This window comes from Pagrus pagrus (assembly GCF_965226575.1).
Source record: "Pagrus pagrus genome assembly, chromosome: 7".
NCBI lineage: Eukaryota > Metazoa > Chordata > Actinopteri > Spariformes > Sparidae > Pagrus > Pagrus pagrus.
Window position 1 is genome coordinate 26274497 of NC_140191.1, and position 16097 is coordinate 26290593.

At 42.3% G+C, this 16097-nt stretch overlaps 1 protein-coding gene across 1 annotated transcript in view; it reads left to right on the forward strand.

Moving 5' to 3' along the window:
* The window catches only part of me1 (malic enzyme 1, NADP(+)-dependent, cytosolic), an 86447-nt gene extending 70591 nt beyond the window's left edge, over positions 1 to 15856 (forward strand). The window contains exons 6-14 of the mRNA XM_084357942.1: positions 1119 to 1222; positions 12289 to 12398; positions 12511 to 12608; positions 12732 to 12845; positions 13538 to 13643; positions 13854 to 13996; positions 14095 to 14268; positions 14602 to 14700; positions 14815 to 15856. Coding sequence (XP_084214068.1) covers positions 1119 to 1222; positions 12289 to 12398; positions 12511 to 12608; positions 12732 to 12845; positions 13538 to 13643; positions 13854 to 13996; positions 14095 to 14268; positions 14602 to 14700; positions 14815 to 14982 — 1116 coding nt within the window. The 3' untranslated portion in view covers positions 14983 to 15856. The remainder of the gene's footprint in view (positions 1 to 1118; positions 1223 to 12288; positions 12399 to 12510; positions 12609 to 12731; positions 12846 to 13537; positions 13644 to 13853; positions 13997 to 14094; positions 14269 to 14601; positions 14701 to 14814) is intronic.
* Positions 15857 to 16097: the final 241 nt, after the last annotated feature.

A 16097-nucleotide genomic window follows, 5' to 3' on the forward strand; every position in this document is an offset into this window, starting at 1 on the left:
CAGGCTAACATTGTTTAATGAACAGACATTATAAAGTTGCATTATGGGAAGTCTAGGATTTAGTTCGTTTGGAGCTTGACCCTAACAAGTCATGTTGGTAACGCATTATTTTAAAAAAGCGTCTTTAATTTCCTAATATTTTCGTTTCCTGGAAATAACAATGTAATTTGGCACCAACTGTAGAGATAATATGAATTTTCCTTACTTCATTCTTCCGATTAAATCTTAGTTAATATTAAATAATTATTCAATTATAAGTGGAAACCTTATTCTTCCTATGTTGATTTGTCGTCTTGACTGTAAACAGATGTTGTGTTCGGCTGGCCCGCAGCTCACTGACTTAAGAATGACAAGGTTACACAAGCAATGTGTCAAAATCAATTAATGTGAAGGGTTCAATAAAAAAACACTCAATCTGTTTTCTTTTTAATGAGAAAAAAATCTGAAAATTGTTTGCAAATAAGAATTAATAACCATAATAAGTGATATCGTCAAGTCTTGCTCTGTACTTAATTCATTAGATATCCAATACCTGGCGTGACCTTGTCTTTACATAACAGATGACGTGCAAGACAGAAAGTGTAAAGTCATAAAGGCTGATACTGAAGTCAAACTATATGTAAGTGCACATATTTTGGTAAATGAGTGTACTGTTTGTAAGTTACCTGCATTACATTACAGACTTTCTGACAGTCGAGGTTTCAAAGTGGAACTACACAAAAATACTGCATATGTGAAAAGAAGTTGCAGAAAACCTTTTGTGGCTCCAGAAGAAGCTGCATGGAGTCTGATGAATGACCTCAAGTGATGTCACTTGAGTCAGTGTTTCTTGGTGCTAAGGACTTGAAAGGTGAAGATGTGGAGAAAATTGAGTTTATTAGCCCTAACTAGCATAACACAATCGAATAACTGACCAAACTTTCAGTTGCCGTGTTGCATCGTGGGCAATGTAGGCACTACTGGAGTTATTAACTGGCACACTCTAGTCCAGTTTGAGGACAAAAACGTTAAGTTGAGATGTCACAATAAAAACTGCGAGTCCTTTATTTTCTCTCTGCTCCTCTTCGGTCTTCCTGTTAGCTTCACACTCTGTCCTCTCCCTCCATGTGTTTTTACAGGCGCTGCTGAAGGACCCTCTGTACATTGGCCTGAGACATAAGAGAGTGCGAGGCCAGGCCTATGATGACCTGCTGGATGAATTTATGAAGGCTGTGTCAGACAGGTATGATCACATTGGCCTTCAATTCATCATTTGCCCACTCCCTCCACGCTGTCTGCTATTGTCATTGTAACACAGACAGCACATGGTGCTGTTAAAAGAAATATGTTAAGCAGTTTAGCAAAGTCAGTTCAAAGGAGCTAAAACCGAACAATCTGTGACTGAAGTTCCAGACCTCTGAATCTCACTGCATGCACTAAGTTTCAGTTGCTAAGCGATGTCAATCAAAACTTTACTTCCTGGCTGAATGGAAACATGAGCTTATTGAAAAGTGATCAGAGAGCTTTGGTAACCATCGCTGCTATTGATTTCAGTGGCATGAGACTCTCCAGGCAGATGGCTGAGAGCAAAGCTAACCAGAAGACTTTACTGAACACTTGTTTGTTTTTCATTCTTGGCAACATAATGATGATGAATGATCTATTTGAAAGTGTCCACAACGATCAGACTTACATATTAGTCCACAGAAACACAATGTGTTGAATCAGGAATGATGGGCGAGTGTCTTATTTGTAAACAGGATATTTGGAAATGTAACACTCGATCAATTTTAGGGAATGTGATTGGGCTTTAAACAGAGATGCTAACAGGAACAGTGGAGAGAGACCTCTGGATTGTGGAAGAATCTGTGTTTTTTGTATTGACTCTAATGGGCCCAGTCCAGGGAAGATATCTTGCCATATCCTCTCAGGGGATGCAACATTCAGACTTTTGATATCATGTTGACATGCTTAAAGCTGTTTTATTCAGCAGTGGATCAGAGTGAGGGGTTAGCTTTGGCCTCTTTGAGCGACATATTGAAGAGTTTAATATTCCATATTGTCCCTCATTTGGTTTTCATGCATTGATCATATCTTAAGTGAGTCATACTGTTTCCCTTTGCAACTTGTGCCTTGTGTGTTTATTGCATATTGGTTCTTAATGGGACTTTTGTATATCTTTGATTTGCATGCATGCCAACACGTCTGTGTAACCCTTGATCACTGTGTGCCATGGAGCCATCACAGCCACACACACACATGGGCCTGGTTAAGCCTCGTCCTAACCCAGAGAGACCAGCGTCCAGTGGGAGAGCCCTGGGTCTGGGCCCCCTCCAGCTGGCAACAGGAAGCCAAGAATCTAATAACTGGGTGGCTTCTCAACTACAGGGAACAGCGAGGCTTTTTCTCCAAAGGAGCCAGATTGGCGGAAAATGAGTAATTACGGGCTCAGAGATTGATTCAATGATTACAGCTCTGCAGTCTTTCAAGTAATATTCATGTTTAGTTTTCTAAGAAACTTAACGTAAATACTTCAGACTGACTCATCATCAATAAGCAGCAAAGGTTGTGGAGGGAATTTTTAATCGACGGTTTAAAAATAAATCTTAGTTGAAGGAGAAGGGTTGGTGTTTTGTTCCAGGCCAGCCTCCCATTCTCCAGCTCCACTGCTCCATTTGAATAATCAGCAGGTGTTGTCTGCTGCTTTTGTCTTCAGGCGACAGAAATGAATTATATCCCTTAATCACATTACTCCTGCACACACCCACAATAATTTCAAAAGGATGAACCAAGGCTCAGGAAAGGTTATAAAACTTCGAACTCAGCATTTTCTGTCAGGGAAGCGGTTTTGTCACATTTCATTACACTTAATCCCTGATGTGTGTTTGTTGTGTGCAGATTTCTCTGTGAGAGTCCAGCCTGCATGCACTGTAGGTAATGAGAAAAACTCCACACAGGCCTTTGATAGAGAAAAAAATAATGTTTTTTTTGTTCTAAATGCCCCTCTATATGTGTCTAATAACACATAACACAGTTTTCAGTAAAGCCCCACTGATACTGTATTTTCAATGCCACTGTTCATTTCTTACGCCAGGTTCAGACAGGACGCGGAAGCGCCCCGATCGGCTGCGAAGCGCAGAGGAGCGGAGTCATTTTCGTTTCGGCGCCCATGTTATCCGATGGCGTCGTTCAGATAGCAAGCGCCGTGGCGCTCTGCCCTGCTGCCGGTGCGCGCCGTGCAGCGATCGTTTCGGCGTCTGGTCTAATTTTTTCGTGTGCCGCGGCCGAATGTGTCAAGCCGGGCAGGAAGTCAAACAAAGCAACAACGAGAAATCCTGTCAATTTTCAAAATGAAACACTTTTCAAAATAAAACTATTTTCGATAATTAAACACCCCGATTGACAGAAAACTACTCATTACCATGAAGTGGACATACATGTACAGTCGTCAGAAAAACATGGCGTTGTGATTTTATGTGGTTATTTGCTTTCCTATGGTGAAAAAACAGCTCCAAGTGTGACGACAGAACAGCTGAGGAGCAGAGCCGTTTGCCGACCGGCGCGTGTCCGGTGTGAACAGAAGGGCTGCGGCTCGCGCGAGAATTTCCGAGCGCGGCACTTCGGGGCGCTTCGGCGTCCTGTCTGAACCTGGCGTTACTTGGAAGGTCTAACCCTTCATAGACAAACATATATTATACAATAGGTATCAGGATAAACATTTTTGAATAGTTAAAATCATCTGTTACCAAATAATATTTGATTTGTCAGAAACAGTCTGGAACTCCTTGTACATGTAAATTCACACTATATGGATGAATTAGTGAGTTGATTAACCTTAGAGGTTCTGGTAGGCGAATGTTGTTCCCTTAGGAGAGAGCTAGGTTAGCTGTCGCCTGACTTATGGGATGTAGACTGTTGGTATAAAGCTGGCCATTGGGGGCATATTTCCCCTTCTTCCAGTCCAAAAAAATGTAATCTAGCAACCTGCATGCTAAAACAGGCCAGTTACTCTATCACTAACCTGTTCGCTAATGGCGTGAACGTTAATAATTTAGCGGCTGTTACCTTTGCTTTTTGCGAGATTTAGCCATTTTAATGCAATATCTCACCTCTCGAGTTTCCCCTCACACTGTTTTGCAGCGGCACCATCGCTGCATCCTGGGTTAAGTTCTGGCAAAGACAGTTGTGATTGAGTGATTTATTTTATGATTTATTGTTGAAAACAACTTATCCTGTTAGAGCAGTGTGAGTGAACGAGTTTGGACGACCAAAACAATGAGCTCAAGGATGCCAAAAAAGTTAAGTCAGAGGGGACCTGCAGAGTTAGCAGATAAATCTTTTCACATTGAAGTGGTCATGTGATTTACGGTTACCATAGAAAGATGTTCAATCATGTTCAATCTTTCCAGGTCTTTGTGCTAAGCTAAGCATCATATTTACCTCTCATCTAACTCCTGGAACTAACATGAATAAACACATTTCGCCAACCTCCTTCATCACTCTCTGATGTGTAATGTGGTGTAGAAATCAGGAAGATATACGTCATTACAGGTATATTTTTGGGTAGGCAAAAAATCAATTGAACTCATTAACTCATTAACGCAACATGATGTCAGAACCTCTCATGTCAGAAACGATTGTGCAGTATTTGGCAGAACAGCCTCGAGGTGGAGCTCCATGCAGCTCTGAGTACTGTAGCATTCACAGACTACAGGAATGCCATCAAGTCTTGGCACTGAGAGAGTAAGGAACAGACTGACCAATGGTTGGATGGATGGGTGGATGAAAGCAGCAGCGGAGGAGAAAGAATGCAGAATGCGTCTTTGTCTTAAATGACGGCTCGGGGATTTGAGAAATAATGTGTGCTGAGAGATGCTGGCTCTCTGGAGAGCGAGAGGGGGCTGGGGATTTATTAAGGCTTCAGCCACGAAAAGCCATGAAGCCCCGTGGGGACGGCAGTAACAGACAGCCTGTGTGTGTGTACACAAACACACATATGCGCACACAGGTTCGACAGCTGTGTTTGGACAGAGCACCCTTGTCTGTGACCTTCTTTGCAGAGGTCCTCCTCGCCTCTGAAAGCTCTCATACCTTCAGCTCTGCTTTTAGTCTCCCCCCGAGTGTTGGAAGTATAAATGACATCCACCTACTTCCTATTAGCTGGAGATTCAGATTTCATCAGGTCTCAGATGGAGCTGGATTGTGTTTCCTGGAGGAGCTGGGTCACTCGTCTCACAGACATAACACCAAACGTCTGAGTGATTCGCCACATGGGAGGGTGTCTGTCGTCTCATGTCTCACCCTCTTTTTCATACTATCATACATTAATAACAACGTCACAGGCATTTATTCTCAATATGTGCGACTGGTATGGCCATAAGCACCAAGAAACCCAGAGAATACCACTCCATAAACAATGAATCGAGGTATTTTTCATTCATTCTGCTACTCATATCATTGTGGCAGGTCACCAATCACAGCAAAATAAAAGTTTGAAGCACAAAGGAGCTCTGTGTTGTTCTGCTAGTGTTTCCCAGATGGCTTAATGTCTCATCTTCATGTGTCTTGTCTGCCTGTGTGGTTGTTTCCAGAAGTCTCTGAGGTGAAAGTCTTTAGAGGGCCTTAATTTACTTAGTTTGCTTCTTACAATAAGTGATGTGGTCTTTGCTGCCAAAGTTTGAACAGCTGTATTTATTTCACGTGTGAGATTTCAGTCTGTGCTCGTTTCACTGGTTCAGAGTTGGGTAGAGCTCAGTTGGGAACAGTTGATATCACTTCTGATCATAAATCAGGATTTGGCAATATTCATATCAGAGTGTGATAACAGTTCAGAGGTTGTTTGCTCATGTTACCAGGCAACCGTCGGTCAAATCTGATCGAACCACTCCCACAAAGTCTTGATGGAGCGTGAGTAGGTAAGATTTGAAGTTTTCCAGGGCTTAAACCCTGCAATAACTAATTATTAATTATTAATTAACTAATTATTTGCAGCAGAAATAAGCTGCAAAAACCACACTGGCACATTAACAACTTTTACGTTGACATGTCAAGCTTTTTCGGGACCATTTTTTCTATTTCCATATTCTGCACAAACACTCTCCTGTTTTGGTCTCCTCCAACTCCAAAGACAAATATGTCACTTTTATTTGCTAAATGCTCCATGATGGTCACCAGCTAGTTCCTACCTTTGTCTGTCTGCTGTTTGGTGCTGAGCAGGTAGTGTAAAGTGGGCCTTTAGAGGATTTTTCATCAAAAAATGCTGCCTGCTGCAGCTGAAAACTTGTGTATTAGAGCAGTGAGAGTGAACCAGAAGGCCAAAAAAACAAAACAAAATAATGAGCTAAAAGACGCTAAAACGTTCAGTAAAGCTGAGGGGACTTGCAGAGTTAGGTGATAATTCTCCTTTAGTAGTATAATACAGTACTACTATGGATACTTTAGCCATCATTTCTCACAGTTCAGTCTCTTCCAGTTACCACATGAGGTTGTAGCTTAATTAGGCAACTTTGTGTTGCATTCATTGTTATTTGTACAAGTTGTACCTGAGAAGCCACATCAGAACCAAAGCTTTTCACTGTCACTGTTTCATATCCTTTAGCAGGTGTAAGACTGATTTCTCTTGCCTGTTCTCACATCACAGTGACAGATGTGAGAGCTTTCCCACCAGGACCTTTCTGGTCTCAGAACTCACTGAACAGACACTGCTGTTGACAAAGCACTGGACAGCGAGACGGAGCGCAATCTTACTGCCAAATCTCGACAGCAGGGACTTCTGAACGTCTCTTTCTTTTCACAGCCGTCATGAGAGGTGGAACAGAAGTGACTGTTTTGGCAGTGGAGTTTACAACAAGTCCTGACCTTTGTTTTGAGTTCAAAGTCAAGATAGACTCATCACCAAATGTAGCCATTTACAGCTTTTATCAACAAATGATTTTGATCTTGACTAATAAAGGAATTGTGAGCAGTATGGCTGTAGATCACAGCCTGCATTGGCTAATAAAAGTGTTGGTAAAAAAAACCCCAGTTCTTAATGAATAAATGATATAGGATATGAGGATTAACACAGACCTGGTTCCCGTTTAACAACATGACGTTCCAGAAAGCGCTGCCGTAATTCCTGCATGGTATCATGGTTGCTGGGAATAAGTTGGATATATTGACCAATAAACTTGGGTCTAGGTTGTTTCTAAGTAAATATATGTCACAAGGTCATTTATTAGCTCTCTAGCAACATCAGAAAATCATAGGGATGTATTTGACCCAAAATCAACATTAATGATCTCCTATATTCTAACATCATATTTAAAAACAAAAAGTTATCATGTGCATCAGTCATTTACGGAAGCCCTACAGGGCCATGCATTCATACATTTTATTTCCTCCGTTTTCCCGTGATAACGAGTTAATTTCATTTGTGTTGAGATCTCGAGTTATTATCTCGAGATTTAACAACTGCCGTTTTCCCGAGATAACGGGATCATTTTCTCGAGATCTCGAGATACTGACTGTGATATGATAGGCCTGAGATTATGGAGACGCCCGGGACCTCGTAGCTGGTCAGGTATGTAGTTAACGACGACATCAGGCTCACTTAGATTAAGCCGCCGATATAGCTGAAGCCTTGCTAACCGTCTTTTTAGATTACACACACTAATGTGTATATTATCTGTAATAGCAAGGCATAATGCTATTTCAGCCTGTGTCAGGCCTTGATTGAAAATATATGTGACGCGGTGATCGATATGCTCCTGCTCCTCTGACATTGCTAAACTGAATGATGTTTCCTGCAATGATTTGATATACTGCACTATCGTTTTGTTTTCTCAAGATCTCAAATTAATTATATCGTTATCTCAGGAAAACAAAGTTTTGTTATCTCTCTAGATCTAGATCTCTTCTCTCAAGAGAACAAATGAAATTAACTCATTATCACGGAAAAACGGAGGAAAGAAAATGTATGAATGCATGGCCGTTTAGGGCTTCCGGAGTCATTGGCATTTTCAAAAGTTTTCACAATGTAATTTCTTTGTAAGAATATCATCATTTTACAGTTTAAATAAGGACACCATAACTTTCATTGCACTGTTGGTACCTTCACCCCATTTTCCCCCATGTTCTGTGTTGTTACCTAGTAACAACAGAAGCATATCCCATAATTGTTATAAAAAAATAGCATCCTGTTAGTCTCTTGTCTCATTCCCTTGTAAAGATTTGTTCAGGATACAGTAACAGGTACTGAGCGAGGCTTTTATTCATGGCCTAAATACCATAAACAGTGATAGTGTGATTTGCAGGGTGTAATTTAAAATGTTACCTAATAAACTTAGATGACTCATCTATTTACCCTCTGCTGATCCAAAACAGCCTAAAGAAATGGATCCATAACAAATTCCCAGTTCAAACATCTGTTTATAGCAATTATGGTACTTTTTGTGAGAGAACAGTCTTTCTCCCAGTCCGTCCGTCTTCCTCCCCTGCCTCTCACAGATAAATGGATTTCTCTCCGCACTGTCAGGAATACGGTCTGTGTTTTTCATCTTTTGGGTGTGCCCTGCCTTGCTTAGGTTACTGCCCTTGATACTTTAGCTTAGACAAAAAAGCAAATCCTGCTGTCTTTGTCCAGGGTATTTTTTTTTTATTTAGCTGGCAAAGAGGCGCATTGTCAGATTTTGGCGTTCCATTCAGAGCGTCGTCAAGGAAAGACAACAGACTTTCGCGCAGGATAGGGGTGATGAACACAAATGGCCTCCAAGAGGAGCTTTGTTCCAGGCAACACACACACACACACACAATGTCAAAAACACTCCCCCTGTCTTTATTGGCTCAGGCCAAGGACCAAAGAGCTTTCTGCATTGGGAAGATGTTCCTTTCTTTCTGCATTACCACAACCACTGATAGTCACTCTGCAGCTTACGGTCAGTGGATGCCCCTAAATATGCATGTGTTCACTGCTCAGCTATTCTCAGATCTGTGTCAGGAGTCTCTGATCTTTCTGTGCTGTCATTTTAAATAAGACAGCAAAATTCAGTATCTGGCATTGGTTCTCACTCTTATTTAAAGCCCTAAAATCTAATCCTCTGTCTTTACTGAGCGTTCATGCAGGAGGTAAGTACGACTCCCAAATCCATCTTGTTGGATTCTGGGCATGAGCAGCTTGGTTCTGCCTGAACTGGTTTGACCTCTCCAGCAAGCGAGCTGCACCAAACCATACCAGAGGGCGCTGCACTGGCAGTGGGGCAAGGCCACATCTATCCTCGCCCGTCGCCTGTCTGCGTCTCCTAAAGCCCCAACACAATGAAAAGTTTATAGCTCCCTTCTTGGCCTCATTATTCATCCTCTTCGCACAAGCTCTCAGTGCTTTAGTACTGCTCTCTGCTTGATAGAAAACACATTTCTCTCCTCAGCGCTACTGCCGTGTTGGCAGTAATTCAGTGGGGCTGTCAGTCTCTGTATTAGGAATCCGTGTCTCGCAGTGTGGCAGAGCGAAGGATAAACAGTGACCCAGCGATGGCAGTCTCTCATCAGGACGTTAAGTTTTATTGCCGTTGAACTCGGGTCGCTTCTCATCCTGCAATTTCTTTCTTGTCTCGCTTCCGCTCAGCTTCGTCCTCCCCCTGCTTAGAATTTAAGCAGTTTAGCAGCCACTGTAACAAGTGGGAAACAGCTTTAGTGAGTCGTACAATAACCGTGCAAACGAGAATCCTTTTCCTTATTAGGCATGAGGTGGGGTTTTATGAAAAAGACTGTAACAGAAAGAAAGAGAAAGTTAAAGACAGAAAAAAGGGAGCAAACAGCGTCTTGTCAGTGAGAAAACAAATGTGATGAGGAAGGACTCCACCTCCTCCTGTTGTTCAGTTAGCTGACGGGGCTGCAGGTGTTGGGGGGTGGTGGTGTCTGGAGCGTCTCGGCCTGTTTGCTTTGCCAGTTCCTCCATCACTCACTAATGAAACGTGATCTTTGGTCTTTTTAATACACGTTTTCAGACAACCTCACCCTTTTCCTCCCATTGTGCCCATCCGAGAAACAGGTAATAGGTTAACATAATATTCACAATGTCACATTCACAATGAAGTGCTCGCCCACTGTCTGGAAGCCAGTCTGTATACCACAATAGGCAATCAGAGTTTCGAGGGAAGGTCAGCAGCCTCGTCTGGGTCTTTTATGGAGCCTTATATTCAAGATAGTGTTACGTTGGCTAACACACTAGTAAGTCCGCCCTCTTAAAGCCTTAGAGAGTTACAGGAGAGAGTCCTAAAAAATAAATAGTTCATCATTGCTCATCGGGTTTGAAATGAGGCCTGTGGTTTGCACATGCTTTAAAAGATTTTCACATCTTCTACGACATAAAATACCTCAATAAATTTCCCACGTTTGAATTATAAAGCATTGACATGTTTTTAAAAAGGCAGTTGCTTCTTGTTACTCTGTCTTTACAGGTGGACTTAAGTTGCAAACTATTCAACCGCTAACTTTACAACCTGTATATTGATCAAATTGTAGTAAAGTGTGCATAGTATGGTGTAGTAGGAATCTTAGTGGCGATGCTAACTTCCAGGTTAGCCGACAAAAATACAGCATATTTTTTACAACCTGGACCTTATTTCTAGCATAAAATACGATGCTTTACTCACCCAGATAACTTTGGTGTCATTTGGCGTCGTTCGGACGAAATTAGATCCAGTGGAGCGCTGCGTATATCCATATAATGTGAGTGATCCGGGCACCGAAGCACAGCCTCTATGAGCATTATCTGCCACAAAACTAGTTCACTTCACCAATATTTTCTTACGATACGCTAGTGCTTTTCCCCTCTGAGTCTGGGCTTGTCTGTTGTCAACATCCGGGGTCTGTAGGTTGCCCTACTACCTCTGACCTGGAAGATGTCGTCTCTGAGCTCCGCGCGCACCCGCGACAGCCGGCTTGTTTACCTGTAGCTGCTACTGCTAGTTTGACCCCGGATGTTGATAACAGACGAGCCCGGACTCAGAGGGGAATAGCACTAGTGTATCATAACAAAATATTGGTGAAATGAACTAGTTTTGTGGCAGATAATGCGTTATAGAGGCTGTGTTTCAGTGCCCCGTCACTCGCATGATATGGATATACCGGCGCTACACTGGATCTAATTTTGTCCGAACGACTACAAATGATACCAAAGTTATCCGGATGAGTAAATGATAATATTTTATGCTAGAAATAAGGTCCAGGTTGTAAAAAACGGTAGTTATCCTTTAAGACCCTTTTATTGTGTTCCCATTTTTGAAAGAGTCATTAAAAGTTAAAAGTCAGACACATTTTCACCAGCTCATATAGCTAACATTAGCTTAGTTAACAATCGAGCTAAAGTTGATCAAATCTGCTAGCGACAGTTTCATTTCCGGTGGCAAAATTAGGGTATAAAATAGGCTAAGGACAATTATGTTAAGAAAAGCTATGAATCAATAGAGGATTTTCATTTGCAACTTGGATTTCTCTTGCACACCTTCACCAGGCCCTTGTTCCCTTTTCCTCCAGCTGAAAACCTGTCTTTCATCTTGCAGACAGAGCAGCAGCAGTCGCTCTGCAAACATCCAGTAAATTCCTCAACAGAAGTCCATCTGTTAAAAGGCATGGGAACTTGGGATTCCTCTTTGTCGCTGCTAAATCTAATTTACAGTCTCATAACGCCGGGCTTATGGCTTATTTTTGTTGTATGATGTTTTTGCAGGAGCTTATTGGCACAGGCTGCATTGACTGCATGTGAAAGGTGGTCGGGGCAGCATCTTGTAAAACTGAACGCTGCTGCTTTACTGGGAGGCTGGGTGGGCTCTGTGTTTCTTTTCCTTCACATGTTTGCATCTTTGTTATTCTGCTCCTTTGTGGAGGTTTGACCTCCCTCACTGATGCTCACTGTGAGGCGCTCTCATAAAGTCGGTGGAAACAGGTGTCATCCTGTCAAGTGTCTATTAAACAAAAGAGTGGACAATGTTCTGTGGCTTTAAATTAAAAGACACAACCTCTAACAAAAGAGAGTATTACGCAACAACATTTTCATATAACTGTGAATATTCAGAAAACTGAAGCCAGCATCACCTCACCTCGTGTCTCACACTGTGCTGTGTGGTGCAGTGAGAGGGCGCCCCCTTGAGGACGGAAATAAAGTCTTTGAAAGCAGGCTGACTCTCCATGTGTGTGTTTGAAAGTCAATTAAATGACCATTCGCCCCTTTACAATAACCATCAGCTTTGTGATCTCCTTTAATCCTCCTCCTCTGCCTGTTTAACTCCTCTGTTGGTGCATTCAGATTAAACGCAGCTCCTGTCTTTACAGGTATGGAATGGACTGTCTCATTCAATTCGAGGACTTTGCAAATATTAATGCTTTCCGTCTGCTGAGCAAGTACCGCAACAAGTACTGCACGTTCAACGATGACATCCAAGGTAACTCAACGACACACACACAAACACATACATACGCACGAATCCAGTACGAATACCAGTTATGAGAAGATTCAAACTTAAAGTATTGATGTTGCTCTGTAATACTCCTCAGGTACTGCTTCAGTGGCAGTAGCTGGACTCTTGGCTGCCCTCCGCATCACCAGGAGCAAAATGTGCGACCACACAATTGTCTTCCAAGGTGCAGGGGAGGTATGTGCAGCACACTTAAAGAGGACCTGTATGCCATAGGCCACCGCGACAGGTCATTAAAGAAAAAAAGTTTTGTGATATCAGATCACGACATTGATTTCTCCCTTTTTGTCTCACTCCCAGGCAGCGATGGGGATTGCTGAGCTGATCAGCATGGCCATGGAGAAGGAGGGACTCCCTAAGGAAGAGTGTTTGAAAAAGATATGGATGGTTGACTCCAAGGGACTCATTGTCAAGGTGCATAACTAAAAAACTGCAAACTACACAACACATGCAGGCATGAACACTAATCTATCATAATCTGACAGGTGTAATAGACCAGAATGAATCGTCCGATTAATTCAGTCCTCAAAAACTAAATGACAGGAATTTCCGTCCAAAAAGTGAAATGCACAAAACATCACAGGCTGATTTACAGGTTAAGAATCTCTAACTGTGGATTTTCCTAAGCTGTTTGACATCAGTAACTGCAAAATGAAGAAAAAAACATTACCCATGGTGCATTAATTTATATGACAGCGGTCCTTCCTTGGAATGGCTGCAAAGACTCTCCAGGAGATGAACATTAACATCTGTTAAACATCTGTTTTGTCCACAATATCCATGTCATTCATCCCTTATTCCTCCTCCTCTTCCTCCTCTTCACTGTCTTCAACTCCTGGCTTTCTCACTGCCAGTAATCCACTCTCTTCCATCTCACCTCTCCTCCTCTGATTCATCTCTTCTCACCTACTCCTTTCTCTCTCGTTTCACAACTTGGTGATCCTCCAAACCAGAGGAACATTTACAAGAATCCCTCACTCCTTCAACACTAAAACTGGGAACAATAACAACGACTCCGAGTACATTTTTAAGAGTTTTTGGTGTTTCCACAGATGGTTTCGTGTCTTTAATGTCCTCCTCCTCATCCGTCTTTTCCACCTCCTCAGGGTCGAGACCACCTGACTCACGAGAAGGAGAGGTTTGCTCATGAGCACCCACACATGAAGAGACTGGAGGATGTGGTTCAGAAACTGAAACCCACAGCTATCATTGGTAAAACAACAAGCATTTGATGTTTTCATATCAGACATTGCCGCTTTGCTGCGTGGTGTTAGATTTAGGGATTTATCGCTGAAAGAAAGGCCTGACAGTACCTTTGCAGACTTTAAGGTTATATAGGGAATGCTGAAGAGGAATTTTCATCCTGTCTTCCAAGTAAGCTACTAAAGCAGCAGACTAAAGTGAAATATATTAATGTCTCAGGTGTGGCAGCTGTTGCCGGAGCCTTCACCGAGCAGATCATCAGGGACATGGCTTCCTTCAATGAGCGGCCAATCATCTTTGCCCTCAGTAACCCGACCAGCAAAGCCGAATGCACTGCTGAGCAGTGTTACACACTCACAGAGGTACTGCCTCTAAACTCTGTTACACCTGGCTGTGAGTGATTTTACTGCTCCTCTTGAATGAAAACATTAAACTGACACTGTTACTGTTTGTGCTGCAGGGGCGGGGCATCTTTGCCAGTGGCAGCCCATTTGACCCGGTCACACTGCCTGATGGGAGGACGCTGTACCCCGGTCAGGGAAACAACGCCTACATCTTCCCCGGCGTGGGCCTGGGTGTCACCGCCTGCACCGTCCGACACATTTCTGAGGAAATCTTCCTCACTGCAGCAGAGGTAACACTGACATACACAGTATATATGGTGTCTTCTTTAATAATTATAATAATAATAATAAAACCAAATCAATCAGAAATATTTAAAATGTATTATTAAGATTAAGTTCCGTCACTCTTTCACTCACTTCCAGAAAGAAATATACACACTAACCAGATTAAGATCTTTAGACACAAGGCAGTGGTGCTCACACCATTTTAGACACCCAAGAATGTAAGTACAAGGACACAAAGAAAAGGACCAGTTCAAACCCCTGATCATTGTCTCTCTCTGTGTATGTCATGAAATTAACTGAGAGGAACTCATGCAGCACACTTTACACATGTTTGACAGGCTCTTGCTGATCTGGTGACGGAGAAGGACCTGAACGAGGGAAGGTTGTATCCTTCTCTCAGCACTATCGGGGACGTCTCCTTTAAACTGGCTGTCAAGGTGAGAGCTCGGTGATCGCAGAAGCACTCGGCCATTTCTGTGTGAATCCACCTGTATGAAGGCTTGTGAAACTGCACCAAAATTGAAATCTCCCAAAACCTGTTTGCGTTACAGATCATGGAGTACGCCTACAAGCACAACATGGCGACGCTTCAGCCGGAGCCGTCCGACAAAGAGGCCTACCTGCGCTCACTCACCTACAGCACTGATTATGATGAGTTTGTCGTGGACTCGTACCACTGGCCAGCCGACAGTATGACTTTGCAGTCATGCAAACTTTAACACACCGGACGCGGGGACAGATTGAGCCCTGGAGCGGCACGGGTAACTACTGACATGCAATGTCATCCCAAGTGGAGACGCTGGGATAAGAAAAAAGCGGCTGTGTGTAGAATTTCCTCATTAATATATTACTGTGAAATTAATGCTGACAACACATGTAGAGTTATTGTGCTTGATATCTTTGATGTCCTCTTCTCCAGTAGTGAAAAGCATTGAAGTTTAAAACTCATTTTACAGATAGGTATTTATAAATGAATGAAAAGGAGGGAAAATTATACGATGTGGAACAGAAAGTATTTCGCAGAACTTGTGAAATATTGCACTATTGTTGTTATCACGTTATATTTTACTCTGATATATTTGGGGAAAGTCCTTCACAGGTTACTTGCACTGTAATAGGCAGTTACTTTATGACTGTGTAGGCTTTAAACCAAAACTCTTTGTCAAATAATAAAAATGGTTCTGATGAATGTTATCCATGTCTGATGATTACTACTTTTGTACCGCTGAAGGACAAGGATGCACTGAGTGTTAGACTTGGACACAAAAGGGACGTCTAATAAAGATATTAACATTTTTAAAGTAGCCTCTATGTAGTTTTTTTTCCCCTCCTGAATTCCTGTACAAAATGTTAAAGTACACCTCACACTAGCTTTTATCTAATGTGATGTGAGCCAAATATAAAGAGTGAAATGTGAGTATTTTGTCCTCCATGACTGCCCCTCCATGTTTCTTTGGATTTTTTGGACTCCAGCATACCAATAATTATCCCACTGTTGAAGCGCAACCTCCTTTTTCAATTCAGAATGTACAAACTGTTCCTTTATTCTTCTGGTGACACCAGCTGTCTTAATAAATGTCACACTTCATCTTTCGTTTGCTTGACTGTGAGTTACCAACTTGCATATGCACAGCAAGGGCTTTCTTAGATGCATCTCAGCAGGCGCTGGCTCCCTCCAGAGGCCAACTTCTGTCATTGCGACACAATTAGCCACTTTACTCAGGGTGGCTTCATTATCAACTCCATGTGCAGATGAATGTTTTTCTAATCATCAGATTTTAACAGGAAACTTCCTCTTTTCAGACTTAATCAGCATGTTACATAAAATATCAAT